A 22,471-nucleotide genomic window follows, 5' to 3' on the forward strand; every position below is an offset into this window, starting at 1 on the left:
AGAACCCTCAAAGTGGAGAACATGCTCCCCTTCCTCCTTCATTGCTTCAAGTACCGAGATCACCATCCTTACTTCAAGTAACATGTAGACAATGGCGTCGAGGGGAACAGTTACATCGTGTGGAGCACCGGTGAGGTGCAACAATGTTCGGGGACGAGTGCTAGAGGGGCGACATGACGATCAGGTGGAGCAGTGGGAGGAGGCGTGGTGGTAGTGGCTGGGTCGACATGAGCAAGTGAGAGGAGGCGGCAGGGGTGGGGGGGGGGTGGGGGTAGGGTCCGTGGATGGGTTGACCTGGCGGATATTCTAGACTATCCCCTCCCCCCATTTCAATGGATTTGGGGTACTTTGGACCATCTACATATTTGTGGCAAAAAAAAAAATTTGGGGCGGGGGGGGAGGGGGGCGTTTGATGCATGGGCTTATTTGTTTTAACTGTCTAATTTCGAACATATGGGAGAGAGTGGGAGATGCCCTAACTATTTTGTTTTAACTGTCTAATTTCGAACATATGGGAGAGAGTGGGAGATGCCCTAACTATTTTGTTTTGTTCTGCTAAAACGTAGATGCCCTAACGATGCATCCATTGTTTGGTCCCTCTAGTAGTTGACAAGGCATCATGTATATCTGTTTCTACTAATGTGTTTTCAGATTCTAGTGTATCAAATAGGTCCTTCACTGGTTGGTTCGAGTAAATAAGAAGGTCCTCCATTTTGTTTTTGTTTTGGAGAAGAAATACTATTAGGAGGAATAATAGTAGTACCACTACTAACGATCTCTACTTTTGGGCGGGAGTGCTCAAGATCGCGCACGGGCCAATAACAATATGCGTGTATGATAATAAGGAAAAGTGGCGTGGATCCGCCGATTTTTGCAACGCTCAAGGCGGGTGGTTTGTTTTTTATATTTCTAGCTAGCTGGTCTATCGCACACGGTTCGTCCTAATTTCCAAAAACTTACCCGCCTTTAGCTTCCACAGGTGGTGGTTTTACAGCGCATTTGCATCGCACACGGTTAAGCCAGTACCTCCACCCTTTGCTCGCGCTTGCGCGGTCGTGATGTCAGCGCACTTGCATCGCACACGGTTGAGCCAATACCTCCACCCTTTACTCAATACGTGATTACGCAGTCACCTGTGGCCCGAGCGGTCCATGGATCGGATGGCATGCGCCGGTCGCCGTCGACGAAAAGGGGTGTGCAACATCACTGACTATCGACAACCTAGGTGGGTTCCTAGATATTTTTTTTACATTGAACTAAGACTTTATTCAACGGAGAATCATACGGTTAGAGTCCGCCCGTAGGCCATTGACAAGAAAGTCTGGGCTCTCATCGAGCCAGCAGTCCATACCCTCTGTTGCACTCGCACGCTGCGCACACAAGTGGGCCGGAAAGTTAAAAACCCTACTAACATGCTGCACCGAAAAGGACACAAAATTAAGGACTAAAGCTTCTAGTTCTCGAAAGATAGGCGCTACAACGGATCGTGAGTTGTCGCGCGAGTTCCATTGGGTGACCAGCTCCATGCAGTCGACCTGCATTATCACATGTGACATCCCGCAAAGCTGAGCAAAGATCACAGCCTCCTAGAATGCTAGGAGTTCAGCGATGAAAGGATCTGAGACCCCCTCTGGCGGATTGCACCAGGTTCCAATGAATGAGATGTGAGACCGGGCAACACCTCCTGCTCCTCTTGACAGCGCATCTGGGAGCACCGAGCCACCAATATTGATGGCAATCCACCCCACATCGGGGGGTTCCAACCCTGCCCCGTCTTCACACTGGGCTGACGAGTAGGTAGTTCAAGTATGGCCAGGGTTTCATGGATCCACTTCAGCGCTTGCACAGGGGAGAATCTCTCTTGACCGTGAGTCCATTTGTTCCTGGAGGTCCATACGGCATGCATGATTGTGATGATCTGACAACGAGTCTCATCAGAGAACATCTCATCGAGGACTATATCCCGTACCCATGTTAAAGGATGCAACCTCGGTAGATGAAGATCGAATTGGTCCTTCGCTGTAATCCAAAACTGCTTGGCATGTGAGCATGAGATAAATGCATGCATTAAGTCTTCGTTCATGGCCTTGGCCTTGCATATGTTCCTAGATGGCTGGTCTGCGGCGTCGACGTCTAGCTACATACGGTACGCACGCACGCACGCACCCACCACCAAATTGACAGCAACGGGGGCACGTATGGTATGTTACGTTACACTGTCTTGTTCGCAACAAATATCCACACAATTCATCCCATGATTTAACTGATTTTTATTCGGATTTGAGGAGGATATAAATATAAATAGACCGATTAATAATTCACTAAATTAGCAACGGCCTTATTATGATTAATCAGCAACCAGCTAATATCATTATGCTCCTGGAGTAATTAATCCATTGAATGGATGTACCTGTTTATAGCTAGTTTGATTGATGTAGGTATACTGGAGTATTTTACTACTAAAAAAACAATTGTACTACTGGAAACTTGTAACACCCCGGATATAACTTTTCCAATTTGTAATCCAACTCTTACCGTTTCCGGCGTTAAGTTATATTTATTTCTCGGATTCGAGTCTTTGCCTCCGTATGTTCATCTCATACATTCGAGCATTTTCCCCGTTGTCCGTTTTGCATTCCGGCGCTTCGTTCTCCTCCAGTGGTCAATTCTAACTTTCTTTCGTGTGTGGGGTTTAAACATTTCCGGATTGGACCGAGACTTGCCAAGCGGCCTTGGTTACTACCGGTAGACCGCCTGTCAAGCTTGCAAAGAGAGGCACCCGGAAAATCTGTTTTCAGAGACTTAGTTGTTTTCACTAAGTCTGGGATTATTTAGTTCATGATGCCATATGTTCAGCTTGTTTCCTAGTGATCCGTGCCTCTTTTGAGGATGATCAGTAAAGGAGTTTTGTTAATCATGTTATGGTATATCCATCCATGTCTTTACTTGCAATTTTGGAGCACCCTAGCTTGAGTCAATCGAGCTCTACTTTTGTTTCGTTGTGAATCTGGGCAGATCGTTAACTCGTTTGCGATTTTGCCGGCGTTGTTATAGTTGATCCGTGCATGATATGCCATTGTTCTTGCCATGTATAGCTAGCATTTTGTGCCTTATTAATGGATGTGTGCTTGCCTTGCCATGACTTGCAACGTAGTGAGTGCATCGAGCTCGTTTACATGCCTTCGTGAGTTATATTTCAGCATGTCTCAGTTTTCACTAAGTCTGAAAACTGATTATGTTTTTGCTATGTTCGTGTGCTTGTTAGTATATTCTGTGACCCCTTTTGGCTCAAGGTCACTTAAGGACTTTTGTTAAAATTGTTGAGTAGCTCCATGCCATGTTCTTACTTGTCTTAATCAGGTCATGTATCATGTTGTTTTGCTGCTCCGAAGAGGGCTTCGTGATCTGAAATTTCAGACAATTGTTAATTTCACTAAGTCTGGAATCTGTTTTGCATTTGCGTTTTTGCCATGCTTGTTTGAACCTCGTAATGGGTGAATTGGCCGTAGCTCAGTGCTAGACTTTTGTTAAGCATCTTGTGTGCATCCCTGCCATGTATTTTGTTGTCATGTTTGGTGGCTGTAGCATGTTCGTTTCGTTGCGTTTAGATGCCTACTTGCTGTAAATTGCAGACCGGTGTCATTCTTAAAACGCTTGCCTTTTCCAAACCGTAACTCCGATTCCGGCGTTCTTTATATCGTTTTCAAGCGATTTCATCTCATCTTTTCAGTGGCACCCTTGGAATTCCAAGTTGAGGCCAGGTGCATGCATTTCCTGTCATATCTTGCATTTTGCATCCCGCATCGCATCCCGCATAGCATATCATCATTTCATCATATTGCTTGGTCTTGCACGTGGTTGATTGTATCCTTGTTGCTTGTTTGTCTTGTTTGGGTAGAGCCGGGAGACGAGTTCGCTACCGAGGAGCCCGTTGAGTTTGCTTGTGAGGATCCAGTCAACTCTGACAACTGTGCAGGCAAGATGATCATACCCTCGAAATCACTACTATCTTTGCTATGCTAGTTTGCTCGCTCTTGCTATGCCAATGCTACGATGCCTACCATTTGCTTGTCAGCCTCCCAATTGCCATGTCAAACCTCTAACCCACCATGTCCTAGCAAACCGTTGATTGGCTATGTTACCGCTTTGCTCAGCCCCTCTTATAGCGTTGCTAGTTGCAGGTGAAGATTGGAGGTCGTTCCTTGTTGGAACATTTATTTCCTTGTTGGGATATGATTATATTGCTATGTTATCTTAATGCATCTATATACTTGGTAAAGGGTGGAAGGCTCGGCCTCTCGCCTAGTGTTTTGTTCCACTCTTGCCGCCCTAGTTTCCGTCATATCGGTGTTATGTTCCCAGATTTTGCGTTCCTTACGCGGTTGGGTTATAATGGGAACCCCTTGATGTTTCGCCTTGATTAAAGCTTGTCCAGGAATGCCCAACATTGGTCTTACCATTTGCCACCTAGCCTTTTCTTTCCCTTGGGTTCTGCAGACTCAAGGGTCATCTTATTTTACCCCCCGGGCCAGTGCTCCTCTGAGTGTTGGTCCAAACTAGAGCCCCTTGCAGCGCCACCTCGGGGAAACTCGAGGGCTGGTTTTAGTTGTACGGATTGCTTATCTGAGTGTGCCCTGAGAAAGAGATATGTGCAACTCCTATCGGGATTTGTCGGCACATTCGGGTGGTGTTGCTGGTCTTGTTTTAACCTGTCGAAGTGTCTTGAGTTACCGAGATCCCGAGTCTGATCGGAACGTCTTGGGAGGAGGTCTATTCCTTCGTTGACCGTGAGAGCTTGTCATCGGCTAAGTTGGGACTCCCCTGCAGGGATTGAACTTTCGAAAGCCGTGCCCGCGGTTATGGGCAGATGGGAATTTGTTAATATCCGGTTGTAGATAACTTAAACCTTAATTAATTAAAATGAATCAACTGAGTGTGTTGCCGTGATGGCCTCTTCTCGGCGGAGTCCGGGAAGTGGACACGGTGTTGGAGTAATGTTTGCGCAGGTTGCTCCCTAGTTTCTCGCTCGCGCTTTGCCTCCTCTTCTCGCTCTCTTTTGCGTATAAGTTAGCCATCATATATGCTAGTCGCTTGCTGCAGCTCCACATATATTTGCCTTTTCCTTCCTATAAGATTAAATAGTCTTGATCGCGAGGGTGCGAGATTGCTGAGTCCCCGTGGCTCACAGATACTATAACTCCAGATGCAGGTCCAGGTGATTCCGCTCCAGGTGATGAGTACGAACTCAAGTGGGAGTTCGACGAGGACTCTCAGCGTTACTACGTGTCTTTTCCTGACGATCAGTAGTGGTGCCCAGTTGGGGGTGATTGGGACCGTGTCGCATGTTGGGTTCTCTTCTATTTTGGCACCGTAGTCGGGCCATGAGTGTTTTGGATGATGTAATGTTATTTGTGTACTCTGATGTGACGTGGCGAGTGTAAGCCAACTATGTTCTCCCCTTTATTATTCATATTACATGGGATGTTGTGAAGATTGCCTAACTTGCGACATATGCCTTCAATGCGATTATGTCTCTAAGTCGGAAGCTATAGTCGCATCGAGGGTGTTACAAAACTAAGCAATCTTTTTGATTAACACACCTCATAAAGATGGAAGTTATGTGCGGTCGTCAGATCCACATGTGTGAATAGCTTTAGACTAAAGTAGCTTCGTTTTTATGTTGTTCATTGTCTTAGCTTCGACGGCGGTGATGTCGGCGTTGAATAAAGATTTTTCAGATCCTTCTCCGACAAGGCGACCGGTCCTACGATGAGGATGGTTTTGGAAACCAGTCTGTTCAAGTAAGGATGGTGTGGTGGCGGCAGCATCCTCGTGGTGGACATGTGTCCTCGGACTCTGTCGTTCCGCCAGCGTCTGCTCCAACGTCGGCGCAGTGCTGGGTCCGTGGTTGATGGATGGCGGGTTTGGTTTCCTCCATCGGCGTCTTAGTCGTCGTGGGGTGCCGGATCTGAAGTTCGATGACGTATCTGGAGTGTTGCCCCGGTCTGATTCGTTCAACGACAATGGCTTCACTTCTGGCGAGCCATCTTGGAGATCCGCAAAGCTGCATATCAGCGACGGAGCCGGGTCGAGTTCGGGTGAGGAGGTGATCTGTCAATCTTTTCTTCGATATCTGCTGTGGTGGTGTCAGAGGCAGATGACGGACGTTGGTATCAAGCATAGAAATGTCCTGCTATCTTTTTAGTTTTGTCATGTCGTTTAATTATACTTTAATCTTTATGATATAAATGACGCACGTATTACCATAAAAGAAGTGAAAATTAGGCCGTAACCCAAAACACCCACCAGGCAGATTGTTTGTGAAATAGGCTGGAATTCAAACCGAAGTACGAAAATAACCTTGGCATTTCATTTTAACGAAGTGCAAGTAATCTTATCCTAGACCACAAACCGGAAACGGTATGACCATTTTACCCCTCCGGACTCCACCGACCACTCCGCCCCTTTATACAAGCCCAAGCCCGTGGCATAACGGCAAGTGGGCAAACACCGCAACAGCCACAGCTCCCGCACCGCCGCAGCGCCCCCACGCCCACGCCCACGCCCTCGAACTCCGACGACAAACCCTCCCCTGCGCGCCCTAGCCCATCGCCGCCATGCGCGGCGGCGGGCTGCTCCGGGCCCTGGCGGGCAGGTTGCGCGCGGCCCTCGTCGGCCGCATCCGCTACGGCGGTGGCCGGGCCCACGGCGGAGGTGGCGGCCCGGCTGCGAGGGGAGGTCACGTGGTGAGGACCGATGTATCCACCGGCGAGAGCGGGCGGGGCTCGTACAAGGGGGGAGGCTCGTACGGCGGGAGGACCAGCGAGGGCGGGCAGGGCTCGTACCAGGCGGGAGGCTCATACGGCGGGAGGACCGGCGAGGGCGGGCAGGGCTCGTACCAGGCGGGAGGCTCATACGGCGGGAGGACCGGCGAGGGCGGGCAGGGCTCGTACCAGGCGGGAGGCTCATACGGCGGGAGGACCGGCGAGGGCGGGCAGGGCTCGTACCAGGGGGGAGGCTCGTACGGCGGGAGGACCAGCGAGGGCGGGCAGGGCTCGTACCAGGCGGGAGGCTCATACGGCGGGAGGACCGGCGAGGGCGGGCAGGGCTCGTACCAGGCGGGAGGCTCATACGGCGGGAGGACCGGCGAGGGCGGGCAGGGCTCGTACCAGGCGGGAGGCTCATACGGCGGGAGGTCCGGCGGAGACGGCGCCGGGCATGGACACGGAGGGAGCGCACGGGGTGGGCACGGCGCGCGCGGATCGGACCATGAGCAGGCCAACGGTTTCTGGGGAGGCCTTCGGCGCCGCCTGAAGAAGGTGCGTCTCGTCTCCCATGTTCCCTGTACCCTTCTGTGCTGTCGAAGTACCTGTCGCTGCTTGCGTTCTCATATTCTCGGTTGGTTTTGAACAGACGCTTGATGAGCGTGACCTGCTGGAGAACCTCGAGGAGCTGCATTACCAAGTGGAGGTTCGTGATTGACCACTGAAGACTGCTTCATTGCGCTGCTTGTTTCTGCTATTTCCCGTTTTCCTGACGTGGCTGGAGTAACGTTGCTGTGTGTCAAATGCTGGTTGCTTGAAACTGCTACAGGCAACTTGCTGTGTTGTTTACTTGTCTGATTTATCTTAGATGATGCTTAGCTGTTATGTTCATGAAACTGGAGATTGCTTGACTGTCTATATTGGGTTGATGATCTTTGGGAGCTGGAGTACCAAATTGAGGTTCATGATTAACGACTGGAATTGCTAGAGTCATCGATGCATTTTTTGTTTCCCTGGCTTGTCTATGCTGCTTTTGTTTTCATGATGTGTGGCTCGAATAACGTTCTGCATGTTTACTGTTTGTCAAATGCTGGTTGCTGGAAACTGCCATAGGCAGTAGTACCTGTGTTGTTACCTGTCTGATTTATATTAGATGCTTAGCTCTTTGTTATGTTTATGAAACTGGAGATTCCTTGATTAATTGGGTTGATGATCTTTAGGAGCTGGAGTACCAAGTTGAGGTTCATGATTAACCACAAGAATTGCTTGATTGCTATTATATTGGGTCATTGGTGGTATTTTTCTTTCCCTGATTTGTCTCCTGGAGCATAATGGCACTGACGCTGGAGTGTATGTTATGAAATGATGTAAACTGCTATACTTGTAACTGGTCATTATGCTTCGGGAAGGTGATTTTATCTTAGATGCTTAGTTGTTTCTTATGTTTTATTAGTATGAGACTGGAGATTGATTTTGGGTTGAGGGTCTTCGGGAGCTTGAATACAAAGTTGAGGTTCGTCATGAACCATGGAGTTTGCTTGATTGTCTTGGTCATCTAAGCTTAGATGCTGAAACTTGCCTACTGTATGACCAGATTTTCCTGTCACTGTTTTGGTCGCGAACTAATAGTAACGTTTATGCTGGATATTGTTGGATGTTGGATCAAATAACTAGTTGTGTATAGCCGTGTTTTGCTTGGTAATTGTGCGTAATTATATGTTCAGATGCTAAACTGTTCATTCTGATACTGATAATAATGAAGCTTGCCTACCGGATAATATGTTAATTCAATGGCCTTGAAATTTGGGATTTCTGATTTCGTAGCACTCATATTGCACCTGTGCCAAGTTGAGGTTCTTGATTAACTACTGGAGATTGCTTGCGGTATTTCTGTTTTCCTAACTTGTCTTGAGCAGCATAACGATATTGGTGCTATATGCAACTATATGTTCCATTCATTCTTGTACCAATAGTAATCTAACTTGCCTACTGGATATATGTAATTCAACCTGGTCATTATGCTTCGGGAAGGACACTGCTATAGGCATATAGTTAGTTCCGTTGTTCCTGGCCATTATGCTGCGGGAAGGTGATTTTATCTTATGCTTAGCTGTTTGCTATGTTACTAATACTGGAGATTGATTGATTGCCCTGATTGGTTTGACGGTCTTCGTGAGCTTGTTAGAAGCTATGTGCAACTATATGTTCCGTTCATTCTTGTACTAATAGTAATCTTTTTTTTTAACTGGCTGTACTAATAGTAATGAAACTTGCCTACTGGATATATGTAATTCAATGGCATTGTTCCTGGTCATTATGCTTCGGGAAGGACACCGCTATGGGCATATAGTTAGTTCCGTTGTTCCTGGCCATTATGCTGCAGAAAGGTGATTTTATCTTATGCTTAGATGTTTGCTATGTTACTACTACTGGAGATTGATTGATTGTCCTGATTGGCTTGAGGGTCTTCGTGAGCTTGACCACCAAGTTGAGGTTCTTGATAATTGTAACTATTCTGTTTTGGTTTAGTTATTAACCAATAGCAATGTTTTTGGATGTTGGAAATAACTATATGCATGATATGTTTAGATCCTCAACTGTGCTACTAATACTGTTTGTTTGATGTCCCCGCGAGGTTAAAGATTGCGTTGGTAGATCTGTTAATATATTTGTGCTGGTAGATCTATTGATATATTTGTGCTGGTAGATCTGTTCATATATTTGTGCTGGGAGTTCTGCTAGATTTAGCACCATATCGTCTGTTAACCATTTGATTAGCTTATTCCAAGTATTCTTATTAATTATTTCATCGCTGATGTACTTTGACCATCTGTTTCATATGTTCTTTCATGTTCCTGGGGATTTCCTGTGTTGCGTCTTACTCTGGGTTCTGTCTACTTTGTATTTGACCTCGTATTGTCTTAGCAGAAAGGTGATATGGTAGTTGGGACCTTGTATCTCTGTTTGATATGGTGTTGATAGTAGATATTGGATGAGCTGTCTTGTTGTATCTCTGTTTAATTTCACGAACAACACTGCCCATTTAAATTTCATTTACATAAGTTTTGATGCATTCTATATTTCTGCACAGAGAATCGAAAGGATCCAGAACTTACCGGAGAGGATCGCAGCCATTGGGCAGAAGTTTCATGATCATTGGGTTACGGTCAGCCTTGCCTTCAGCACAATGTATGCAACTGTATCAGGAAAGGTCCAGGACCAGGCCGTTTCAGTGAAGGCCAAGATGATTGACCAGGCCGTTTCAGTGAAGGCCAAGATGATAGGAGTGAAGGATAAACTGAAGGAAAGGCTCTCTCCGCAGAAGGTCAGACCGAACGACGATCAGCCGGAAGATGAACCTATTGCCATACCATTGGCAACAGATTTCTCTCCATGAGCCGGTACTGAAGACGGCTGTATTAGTCTCACAACAACGCTTGTCTTTTTTTCATCAGTGTCTTGCTGTAGCTTGTTAGATACTGATCACTGAATCAGCTTCTGTTCTGGGCAAGTCGGGCAAAAACCATCTTGCCAACAATTACCTGATGTGTGCTGGCTCAGTTCATGAGCAGATGGATGCATCTCTTGTATGCGCTACTGTCAGGGCGAGAACAGTAGCAAATTAGCTGCAACAGCCCTTGTATGTTTGCCAAGTCCGCCCGCTGAATCAGGGGCTGCCCTCTGCATGTGAAAACTTACTCTTCAGTTGCAAGGACAATTTCTTAAATTCTCAGGCAACTTCATGTCTTCTGTATCAAAACACTGCTCATTTATGATAAGATTGTGGCCAAACAAAGCATACATAGTCAAAATAATAATATTGTAAAGCATATCTGGTGACTATCGCAAAATACCCTTATTCCCAAACATGTTGTCGGCTTTGCGAGTTAACACTTAACAACCCCCCAAAATCATCTAACTCCAAAAACACGGTCACTTTCGAGAGTCGGGGCATCTTCACCTCAAACTGTCCGGACAAGTTTACCATCCAACACGTTGCCACAATGATCCGCGGTCCGGTCCAGATTTCGGGGAGTTTACCATCTGACGTGGCGAAGCTGCTCCGGGGCAACACCACCCCTCGCTGCCGGCGGGCGAAGAAGCCGTTGCCGGCCATGCCCAATTTAATTGCTTTATGTTGGCTGGCAATCTACTAATAAGATATAGCAAAATGGAGTATGTATTTTGCCCTACTCTATTACTCATGAACAATATCAGTATATGTGACAATGATACAATATCAGTATATGTGATTGTCCAGGTGTTGATTACAATCCTAGCTTAAAACTCCGCCCTCGATGAGAGGATGAAGTATATAGACCATTCTAATTATCCACCGGTTTAATTGTTTTATGTTGGCTGGCAGCCTATTAACAAGATGTAGTAAAATGGAGTATGTATTTTGCCCTACTCATGAACATATAACTTCACTTAACAAATGTAGCATTGATAATTTTCTCCAGTTAGAATATCAGTAACTGTTCAGGTGTGGACGACAACCCTAGCTTAAAAGCTTCGTCCTTGCTGAGAGGATGAAGTATAGCCCATTCTGGTTATCTATCAGTTTAATTGTATTTATGTTGGCTTGCAGCCTACGGACAAGATGTAGTCAAATGGAGTATGTACTTTGCCTACTCATGAACATATAGCATCACTTGACAAATGAAAGAATGGTATTTTTCTCCGATTAGAATATCACTACATGATTGTTCAGGTGTGGATGACAACCCTAGCTTAAAAGCTTTGTCCTTGCTGAGAGGATGAAGTATAGCACATTCTAGTTATCTATCGGTTTAATTGTATTTATGTTGGCTTGCAGCCTACGAACAAGATGTAGTCAAATGGAGTATGTACTTTGCCCTACTCATGAACATATAGCATCACTTGACAAATGAAAGAATGGTATTTTTCTCTGGTTAGAATATCACTACATGATTGTTCAGGTGTGGATGAAAACCCTAGCTTAAGCTTCATCCTTGCTAAGAGGATGAATTATAGCCCATTCTAGTTATCTATCGGTTTAACTGTATTTATGTTGGCTTGCAGCCTACGAACAAGATGTAGTCAAATGGAGTATGTACTTTGCCCTACTCATGAACATATAGCATCACTTGACAAATGAAAGAATGGTAATTTTCTCTGGTTAGAATATCACTACATGATTGTTCAGGTGTGGATGACAACCCTAGCTTAAAAGCTTCGCCCTTGCTGAGAGGATGAAGTATAGCACATTCTAGTTATCTATCAGTTTAATTGTATTTATGTTGGCTTGCAGCCTACGGACAAGATGTAGTCAAATGGAGTATGTACTTTGCCTACTCATGAACATATAGCATCACTTGACAAATGAAAGAATGGTATTTTTCTCCGGTTACACTAGTGCAGAACCGGGCTTTAGCGCCGGTTCGTAAGGGCCTTTAGTGCCGGTTCTGCAACCGGCACTAAAGAGTGGGGACTAAAGCCCCCTCCCCCTTTAGTATCGGTTCATCACGAACCGGCGCTAAAGGGCCACCACGTGGCAGGAGCCAGGCCCGGGTGCTGGTAGACCATTAGTACCGGTTGGTAACACCAACCGGTACTAAATGTTTGGGGGGTTTTGTTTTTTTTATTAATTTTGTGTTTTCCATTTAATTCTTTTTTGTTTGCTGGTATTTTACGATACTACATATTGTACACGTTATGCATATATATAAATAGAGTTTCTCGTAGAACCGCATATATATAAATATATATCAGGGAATGTCTCACAACCACCACCATTAGTTATTCACACATACACATGTATGTATATATATATACAATTTCTCCTACATGTTGCCTTGGTGCCTTCGGAGCACGATGATAAGTGGTTCATGGGGGCGGTAGCGGGTAATAGTATTCTCCTTTGGGATCTATGACCTGGTCGAGCAAAAATCCTGCTATTTCCTCTTGAAGTGCTCTTATGCGCTCCGTTGTTAGGAGCTTCTCCCGCACGTCATGGAACTGTTAAGAAGGAGATCAATATTGATAACCATGTAAAAATTGTGAATAGTGTTATGTGAAACGTACCCATTGTTGTCTATCAGATCTGCTCCTTTCGGACGCCATCATGCGAATGTTCTCGCAAATGTAGTATGCACACAGATCATTCCTCGGTGACTGCTTCAGGGCCTTTACAAGAATGGAATTGAATCAGATAATGATTAATCAAGCATGATAATTAATTAATGGTACTGAAACAAGAATTAAAGAGATGGTAGCTAGCTAGCTAGTACTAGCTACTTAATTACTTACCTTGGGTCGATACCAAAATAGCTTTTGTGGCCATTTTCCTGGAGTCACCTTGATGTACTTTGCCCAAGCCCTGCCCGCCGACAAAGAAAATTAATAAAGGGGTTATTAAAAATAGTTCATATCAGGAAATGACGAACTAAATAGGCCGAGATATAGTTAATAATGATTGAAATTACCTGTTGACTATCCCTTTCACGATGTTGTAGTCACTATCTTTTTTAAGTAGTGAGTCCAGTACTTCAACTTTTGCATGGTCAACTTTAATGTCTAACAAGATCCAGTGGAACGTGCATGCGCATACGTTTGCATGTATAAATTAAGCGGGCATGTGCATAACACTAATCAACTATAACCCTAAACCCTATACACTTATTAACATCTAGCTACTAAGCAAAAACAGAATTTATAGTACAAGATAATGTGACTCACTCGAAGTTGTAAGGAAGTAATATATCTTCATTGCTATTGAGGCGCTTCAAGAACTCTAGCATGCTATTCTCTACATCTTGTTTACAGTATTCCAATTTCCATGTGTATTCATTAACGGTATTTGGGTCAATGAACCCAATGCCATAGCGTCCACCTTTTTTTATTTCATACATCTTCATCCTGCATAATACCACAGAAAAGAATATATAGTGAGGATATATAATTACAGGTAATTAATGATCAATCAATGAGCACTAGAGCTAGCTTGAGACTTAAATTACAGAAAGAAATCACTTACAGACAATAGCAACTGACGATAGATTTGTCGAGTGCATCTTGATTGAATAACTGAAATAGTTCTGAATACTCAACGGATAGAGCTTTCTTATGGAAGTAATGATCTTCCTTGACTTTCACCATGAGGGACTCTCGATTGGAAATCTTGGTAATGTTCATGTACCATTGATGCAATTCATACATTCTCGTTGGGAGGTTCTTGACCTCGTCTGGCTCGACCAAAGGTTGGCCCCGGACATATTTCTGTTTTATTTCCTCCTCTCTAAGCGGAGACATGGGCTCGATCTCGAGGAGTTGTCCAACAGTGATATTGAGAATTTCAGCCTGTGTTATATGCTCCTCGGTTATTACCACATTGCCCACCTCGGGAACGTAAACTGTTTGCCCACAATAATATTGGGCGCGCGTACTCTCACGTGTTGTTGGCACAACAAGTGGGGGGGGGGGGTCGATTGCGCCGCCTATTCTCCCAGCTGGGGAACGGTTTTCCCACATTTTTTGACAGCTTCTTGTTGGCTCGATCTCGAGCTCGCTTCTTTCTGTAGTCATGCTCGATGTGCCTTCCTGATTTGGCACTCATAGCCTGAGTCAACAAGCTTGGGAGCTGGTGGTCTAGCCATACAAATGAAGTGGTCAATCTTTTCCTCAGGCACTTTCTCCCTTGGCGGCGTTGCCGGTTTCGGTCCAAAATGGGCGTCCACTTCTGCCCGCACTATGGCATTGTTTTGCTCCTCGGTCATGTCGTAAGGCCTCTGAGGAAGAGGAGCGAGGCTTGGACCATATTTATATCGCTTCGTGTCTCCGCCTGTACTTCTTGCACTACCTCGACTCGTACCGCTATGCACCATAGCTGCGGCGTGTCTCTTCTGCGATTGCTGAGACGGCGGAGACGGCTGACGTGGCTGAGTTGGAGCAGGAGGAGTGGCCTGACGCTGTGTTGGACTTGAAGCAGGAGGTGTGGCCTGACACGGTGTCGGACTTGAAACGGGAGGAGTGGCCTGAGGCTGTGCCGGACTTGAAGCAGGAGTCTGCTCACACGTTCATGGACTTGGAGGAGCGGGACTCTGCTGACTCGGTGGCGGACTTCGAGGAGGAGTCGGCAGACGCGGTGTCGGTGGACTTCGAAAGATGATGCAATCCTTTCTCCATAGGATGATACGATGTATGGCCTCTCCCAGTGTGTGCTCGTCGTCACCTCCAGGAATGTCAAGCTGTAGCCCCGAATATGGGTCCACCACCTCATCAACCAAGACACGAGCATAGCCCGCTGGAATCGGGGCGCAATGGAAGGTTGCTTCGGGGGTAATTGTAAAAGCAACTGCATCCGCCACCTTCATGGATATGTTCTTCATTTTGAAGTGTAGCTCACAGTTAGTGTTCTCTATGATGTCATCCACAGGGTATGTATCGAGCAGTGCGTCGCCCGGGGCGGAACCAATGCTGCTTCTCGGCATGGATGGGACGGTGCTATCCAATGCTGGATGATCATCCGCTTGCTGCTGCCGCTGCTGAGACCCCCTTTCCTGGCTAAGTGAGTCGATCTGCTGCTGCTGCTGCTGGAATTTGAGTAACAAGTCCGCGTTCCTTGCTTCTAGGCCTTGAAGGCGTTCCGCGTCCTGCTTCCTTTGCTCCTCCTCCAGCTTCCTCTTCTTATCCTCCTCCATCTTCTTTCTTGCACGGGTCCTGTAGTCAATGTTCCATTCCGAAAAGCCCTCATACCAGGGAATAACGCCCTTGCCTCGTGTTCTTCCCGGGTGTTCAGGATTTCCCAGGGCGCGCGTAAGCTCGTCGTTCTCTCTGTTGGGCGTGAACACCCCCTTTTTAACATCTTCTATTGCATCAAGTAAATTTTGACTTGCTCCTTTTAGACTTGCCTTCTTTGAAACCAGGCCTGTCTTCGGGTCCAACACCCCCCATGCGCATAGAACCAACTTCTGCACCTGGGGGGCCAGCTCCTAGTAACCGGAGTGACCCCTGCATCCTCCATCTCTTGCTCAGACTTATCCCACTTAGGCATTGCCACCGCGTAGCCACCTGGACCCAGCCTATGGAACTGCGTCTTTTTTTGTGGCATTGGCCTTGTTTTTTGCCGACCGTTCCTTAGATAATTCTGATTCCTTGAATTTCAAGAAAGCGGGCCAGTGTTCTCTTTGCTTCTCGAGTGTTCCCTTTAATTCTGGAGTCTTCCTTTCTGCAGCGAGGTAGTTGGCCCATACAGTTTTCTTGTGGGTGTTGAATGCATTTTCCATCTTCTTAAGAGCAGCGTCCTTGACTTTCTGCACATCTGCATCAGTGAAATGATCTGGTAGGGTGAAATGTTCCATCAAAGATTCCCAAAGCTTTTGTTTTGCTCTGTCGTCGACCCAAGTAACATCTGGACGTTTAGTTTTTGGCTCTTTCCATTCTTGAATGGAGATCGGGAGTTGGTCCCTCACAAGAACTCCGCACTGACGAGTCCACTTGTTCGCAATGTTCTTAGGCGTGAGGTGTTCGCCATTAGTTTTGATGGAGTCGATGTTGTACTTTACACCCTCCGTCAACTTTTTGCCCGGGCCTCACTTTGTCCTGTTGTCTATAGAAGCAGATTTGCTCGATCCGGAGGGCTGAAAGAAGAAAGATCGATTCGTTAATATATATATATATATATATATATATATATATCTTCAAATAAAAAAAACATGTGATGATAACCAGATGCCTGCTTATATAAATATACCTCGCCGGTAGTCTTTGTTATTTCAAGATCAACATTGTCTGTGTCATCATAAACATTGTCTGCGTCATCATAATCATAATCATAGTTCATGACTTCATCAGCTCGGTCGTCGAGATCGAATACGTTATCATCACCCTCCCCGGTATTGTTCAGATATTGGGAGCCGTCATCTGTTTCATTCAGATCATTGATACGTCTCCAACGTATCTATAATTTTTGATTGCCCCATGCTACATTATCTACTATTTTGGACTATATTGGGCTTTATTTTCCACTTTTATATTATTTTTGGGACTAACCTATTAACCGGAGGCCCAGCCCAGAATTGTTGTTTTTGCCTACTTAAGTGTTTCGAAAAAACGGAATATCAAACGGAATGCAAACAGAATAATCCTTTCTGGAACGTGATTTTCTTCCCGAATATGACCCAGGAGACTTGGACCCTACGCCAAGGAAGCTTCGAGGTGGGCACGAGGTAGGGGGGCACACCCTACACCCCCAGGCGCGCCCCCCACCCTTGTGGGCCCACCGAAGCTCCACCAACGTACTTATTCCTCCTATATATACCCACGTACCCCCCAAACAATCAGAACAGGAGCCAAAAACCTAATTCCACCACTGCAACTTTCTGTATCCAAGAGATCCCATCTTGGGGCCTGTTCCGGAGCTCCGCCGGAGAGGGCCGTCATCACGGAGGGCTTCTACATCATCATAGCCTCTCCGATGAAGTGTGAGTAGTTTATCTCAGACCTTCGGGTCCATAGTTATTAGCTAGATGGCTTCTTCTCTCTTTTTGGATCTCAATACAATGTTCTCCCCCTCTCTTGTGGAGATCTATTCGATGTAATCTTCTTCTTTTTGCGGTGTGTTTGTTGAGACCGATGAATTGTGGGTTTATGATCAAGTCTATCTATGAAAAATATTTGAATCTTCTCTGAATTCTTTTATGTATGATTGGTTATCTTTACAAGTCTCTTCGAATTATCCGTTTGGTTTGGCCAACTAGATTGGTAGTTCTTGCCATGGGAGAAGTGCTTAGCTTTGGGTTTGATCTTGCGGTGTCCTTTCCCAGTGACAGAAGGGGCAGCAAGGCACGTATTGTATCGTTGCCATCGAGGATAACAAGATGGGGTTTATTTCATATTGCATGAATTTATCTCTCTACATCATGTCATCTTGCTTAGAGCGTTACTCTGTTTTTAACTTAATACTCTAGATGCATGCTGGATAGCGGTCGATGAGTGGAGTAATAGTAGTAGATGCAGAATCGTTTCGGTCTACTTGTCACGGACGTTATGCCTATATACATGATCATGCCTAGATATTCTCATAACTATGCTCAATTCTGTCAATTGCTCAACAGTAATTTGTTCACCCACCGTAGAATACTTATGCTCTTGAGAGAAGCCACTAGTGAAACCTATGGCCCCCGGGTCTATTCTCATCATATCAATCTCCATTACTTTAATTTTGCTCTGCTTTTTTACTTTGCCTTTTACTTTTTACTTTGCATCTCTATACCAAAAATACCAAAAATATTATCTCTATCAGATCTCACTCTCGTAAGTGACCGTGAAGGGATTGACAACCCCTAATCGCGTTGGTTGCGAGTAGCTATCATTTTGTGCAGGTACGAGGGACTTGAGCATGGCCTCCTACTGGATTGATACCTTGGTTCTCAAAAACTGAGGGAAATACTTACGCTACTCTGCTGCATCATCCTCTCCTCTTCGGGGAAAACCAACGCAAGCTCAAGAGGTAGCAAGAAGAATTTCTGGCGCCGTTGCCGGGGAGTCTACACAAAAAGTCAACATACCAAGTACCCATCACAATCCCTATCTCCCGCATTACATTAGTTGCCATTTGCCTCTCGTTTTCCTCTCCCCCACTTCACCCTTGCCGTTTTATTCGCCCTCTCTTTCTCCTTCTCCTTCTCCTTCTCCTTCTCCTTCTCCGTTTGCCTTTTTTCTCGCTTGCCTTTTGTTTGCTCGTGTGTTGGATTGCTTGTTTGTCGCGATGGCTCAAGATACTACCAAATTGTGTGACTTCACCAATACCAACAATAATGATTTCCTTAGCACTCCGATTGCTCCTCTTGCCAATACTGAATCTTGTGAAATCAATACTACTTTGTTGAATCTTGTTATGAAAGATCAATTCGCTGACCTTCCTAGTGAAGATGCCGCTACTCATCTAAATAGCTTTGTTGATTTATGTGATATGCAAAAGAAAAAAGATGTCGATAATGATGTCGTTAAATTGAAGCTATTTCCTTTTTCGCTTAGAGATCATGCTAAAGCTTGGTTTTCGTCTTTGCCTAAAAATAGTATTGATTCTTGGAACAAGTGCAAAGATGCTTTTATCTCTAAGTATTTTCCTCCCGCTAAGATCATCTCTCTTAGAAACGATATTATGAATTTTAAGCAACTTGATCATGAACATGTTGCGCAAGCTTGGAAGAGAATGAAATTAATGATACATAATTGCCCTACTCATGGTTTGAATTTGTGGATGATTATACAAAAATTTTATGCCGTATTGAATTTTGCTTCTAGAAATCTTTTAGATTCGGCCGCGGGAGGCACTTTTATGGAAATCACTTTAGGAGATGCTACTAAACTCCTAGATAATATTATGGTTAATTATTCTCAATGGCATACTGAAAGATCTTCTAATAAAAAAGTGCATGCGATAGAGGAAATCAATGTTTTGAGTGGAAAGATGGATGAACTTATGAAATTATTTGCTACTAAGAGTGTTTCTTCTGATCCTAATGATATGCCTTTTTCTACTTTGATTGAGAATAACAATGAATCTATGGACGTGAATTTTGTTGGTAGGAATAATTTTGGTAACAACGCTTATAGAGGGAATGTTAATCCTAGGCCATATCCTAGTAATCCTTCTAACAATTATGGGAATTCTTACAACAACTCTTATGGAAATTATAATAAGATGCCCTCTGAATTTGAGAATAGTGTTAAAGAGTTTATGAATTCACAAAAGAATTTTAATGCTTTGCTTGAAGAGAAATTGCTTAAAGTTGATGATTTGGCTAGGAACGTTGATAGAATTTCTCTTGAAGTTGATTCTTTAAAGCTTAGATCTATTCCTCCTAAGCATGATATCAATGAGTCTATCAAAGCCATGAGAATTTCCATTGATGAGTGCAAGGAAAGAACCGCTAGGATGCGTGCTTCCAAAGATGCCTTTATTAAAGCGTGTTCTTCCAATTCCTATGAAAATCAAGATGAAGATCTAAAAGTTATTGATGTGTCTCCTATCAAATCTTTGTTTTTCAATATGAATCTTGATGAAACTGAATATGATCTTCCTTTACCTAGAAGGCGTTCTAAAAATTCGGAGTATTTAGATCTTTACGATGAAATTGATGAAAGTGGGATTGAAAAAAATAAAAATCTAGATGTTGCTAAACCCACTATATTGGATTTCAAGGAATTTAATTATGAAAGTTGCTCTTTGATTGATTATATTTCCTTGTTATAATCCGTGCTAAATTCTCCACATGCTTATAGTCAAAAGAAAGCCTTCACCGAACATATTGTTGATGCCTTGATGCAATCTTATGAAGAAAAACTTGAGTTGAAAGTTTCTATCCCTAGAAAACTCTATGATGAGTGGGAACCAACTATTAAAATTAAAATTAAAGATCATGAGTTTTATGCTTTGTGTGATTTGGGTGCTAGTGTCTCCACTATCCCCAAAACTTTGTGTGATTTGCTAGATTTCCGCGATCTTGATGATTGCTCTTTAAACTTACATCTCACGGATTCTACTATTAAGAAACCTATGGGAAGGATTATTGATGTTATTATTGTTGCAAATAGGAATTATGTGCCTGTAGATTTCATTGTTCTTGATATAGATTGCAATCCTTCTTGCCCTATTATTCTCGGTAGACCTTTCCTTAGAACGGTTGGTGTGATTATTGATATGAAGGAAGGGAATATTAGATTCCAATTTCCATTAAAAAAGGGCATGGAACACTTTCCAAGAAATAAAATAAAATTTCCATATGAAACTATCATGAGAGCCACTTATGGATTGCCCTCCAAAGATGGTAATACCTAGATCTATCCTCGTTTTTATGCCTAGATAGGGGCGTTAAACGATAGCGCTTGTTGGGAGGCAACCCAATTTTATTTTTAGTTTTTTGTGTTTTCCTTCTGTTAGGGAATAAATAACACATCTACCTTCTGTTTGGATGTGGTTTTGTGTTTTAATTAGTGTTTGTGCCAAGTTAGACCTATTGGATCTTCTTGGATGATAGTTATTTGATCTTGCTGTAATTTCCAGAAACTTTGCGTTCAGTGCCTGAATTATTAAAAATCATCAGAATGTGATAAAATACTGATTCCAATTGCTGTTGATCAATAAACAAATTGTCTAGGTCGTCCAATTTTGGTAGAATTTTTTAGGTTCCAGAAGTTTGCGTTAGTTACAGATTCCTACAGACTGTTCTGTTTTTGACAGATTCTGTTTTTCGTGTGTTGTTTGCTTATTTTGATGAATCTATGGTTAGTAAAATAGTTTATAATCCATAGAGAAGTTGGAATACAGTAGTTTTAACACCAATATAAATAAAGAATGAGTTCATTACAGTACTTTGAAGTGGTCTTTTGTTTTCTTTCTCTAACGGAGCTCACGAGATTTCTGTTGAGTTTTGTGTTGTGAAGTTTTCAAGTTTTGCGTGAATTCTTTTGATGGATTATGGAACAAGGAGTGGCAAAAGCCTAAGCTTGGGGATGCCCATGGCACCCCCAAGATAATCCAAGGACACCCAAAAGTCAAAGCTTGGGGATGCCCCGGAAGGCATCCCCTCTTTCGTCCACTTCCATCAGTAATTTACTTGGAGCTATATTTTTATTCACCAACATGATATGTGTTTTGCTTGAAGCGTCTTGTATTATTTGTGTCTTTGTTTGTTAGTGTGCCACAATCATCCTTGCTATACACACCTTTTGAGAGAGCCATACATGAATTGTAATTTGATAGAATACTCTATGTGCTTCACTTATATCTTTTGAGCTATGTAGTTTTGCTCTATGTGCAGCTATGTAGTTTTGCTCTATGTGCTTCACTTATATCTTTTGAGCGTTATAATTTTGCTCTATGTGCTTCACTTAGATCTTTTAGAGCACGGTGGTGGTTTGTTTTAAAGAAACTATTTATCTCTCATGCTTCACTTAAATTATTTTGAGAGTCTTAATAGCATGGTAATTTGCTTAATAATAACATGCTTGGTATTCAAGATTTGTGAAACTTTCTTTTGAGTGCGTTGAATACTAAGAAAAGTTGGATGCTTGATAATTTTTTTGAGATATGGAGGTAGTAATATCAAAGTCATGCTAGTAGAGTAATTGTGAATTTGAGAAGTGCTTGAGTTAAAGTTTGCAAGTCCCGTAGCATGAACGTATGGTAAACGTTATGCAACAAATTTGAAACATGAGGTGTTATTTGATTGTCCTCATTATGAGTGGCGGTCGGGGACGAGCGATGGTCTTTTCCTACCAATCTATCCCCCTAGGAGCATGCGCGTAATACTTTGGTTTTTGATGGCTTGTAGATTTTTGCAATAAGTATATGAGTTCTTTATGACTAATGTTGAGTCCATGGATTATACGCACTCTCACCCTTCCATCATTGCTAGCCTCTTCGATACCTTGCATTGCCCTTTCTCACATTGAGAGTTGGTGCAAACTTTGCCGGTGCATCCAAACCCCGTGATATGATATGCTCTTTCACACATAAACCTCCTTATATCTTCCTCAAAACAGCCACCATACCTACCTATTATGGCATTTCCATAGCCATTCCGAGATATATTGCCATGCAACTTTCCACCATCCAGTTTATCATGACACATTCATCATTGTCATATTGCTTAGCATGATCATGTAGTTGACATAGTATTTGTGGCAAAGCCACCGTTCATAATTCTTTGATACTTGTCACTCTTGATTCATTGCAT

At 43.9% G+C, this 22,471-nt stretch overlaps 1 protein-coding gene across 2 annotated transcripts; it reads left to right on the forward strand.

Annotated features, from left to right (window-relative positions):
* The first annotated feature begins 6,499 nt into the window (after positions 1 to 6,499).
* LOC125545623 (keratin, type I cytoskeletal 9-like) lies at positions 6,500 to 10,502 on the forward strand. 2 transcript variants are annotated; one of them, XM_048709644.1, is made up of 5 exons: positions 6,500 to 6,801; positions 7,018 to 7,125; positions 7,180 to 7,319; positions 7,414 to 7,470; positions 9,856 to 10,502. In XM_048709644.1, exons 1-5 carry the CDS (start codon positions 6,618 to 6,620, stop codon positions 10,159 to 10,161), a joined length of 795 nt encoding a protein of 264 aa, XP_048565601.1. In that variant the 5' UTR covers positions 6,500 to 6,617; the 3' UTR covers positions 10,162 to 10,502. The 2 variants fall into 2 exon arrangements, with proteins under 2 accessions (XP_048565601.1, XP_048565595.1); XM_048709638.1 differs by having other exon boundaries at positions 7,018 to 7,319.
* Positions 10,503 to 22,471: the final 11,969 nt, after the last annotated feature.

The sequence above is a fragment of the Triticum urartu genome, chromosome 1, assembly GCF_003073215.2.
Source record: "Triticum urartu cultivar G1812 chromosome 1, Tu2.1, whole genome shotgun sequence".
NCBI classification, from domain to species: Eukaryota; Viridiplantae; Streptophyta; class Magnoliopsida; order Poales; family Poaceae; genus Triticum; species Triticum urartu.

Excerpts from the sequence above, each read along its gene's own strand:
- LOC125545623 (XM_048709638.1), top strand. The coding sequence starts at position 6,618 with ATGCGCGGCGGCGGGCTGCTCCGGGCCCTGGCGGGCAGGTTGCGCGCG. Across the intron at positions 6,802-7,017 it reads GGGCTCGTACAAGGGGGGAG|GCTCGTACGGCGGGAGGACC; the intron begins GCTCGTACGGCG and ends ACCAGGGGGGAG. Across the intron at positions 7,471-9,855 it reads AGCTGCATTACCAAGTGGAG|AGAATCGAAAGGATCCAGAA; the intron begins GTTCGTGATTGA and ends ATTTCTGCACAG.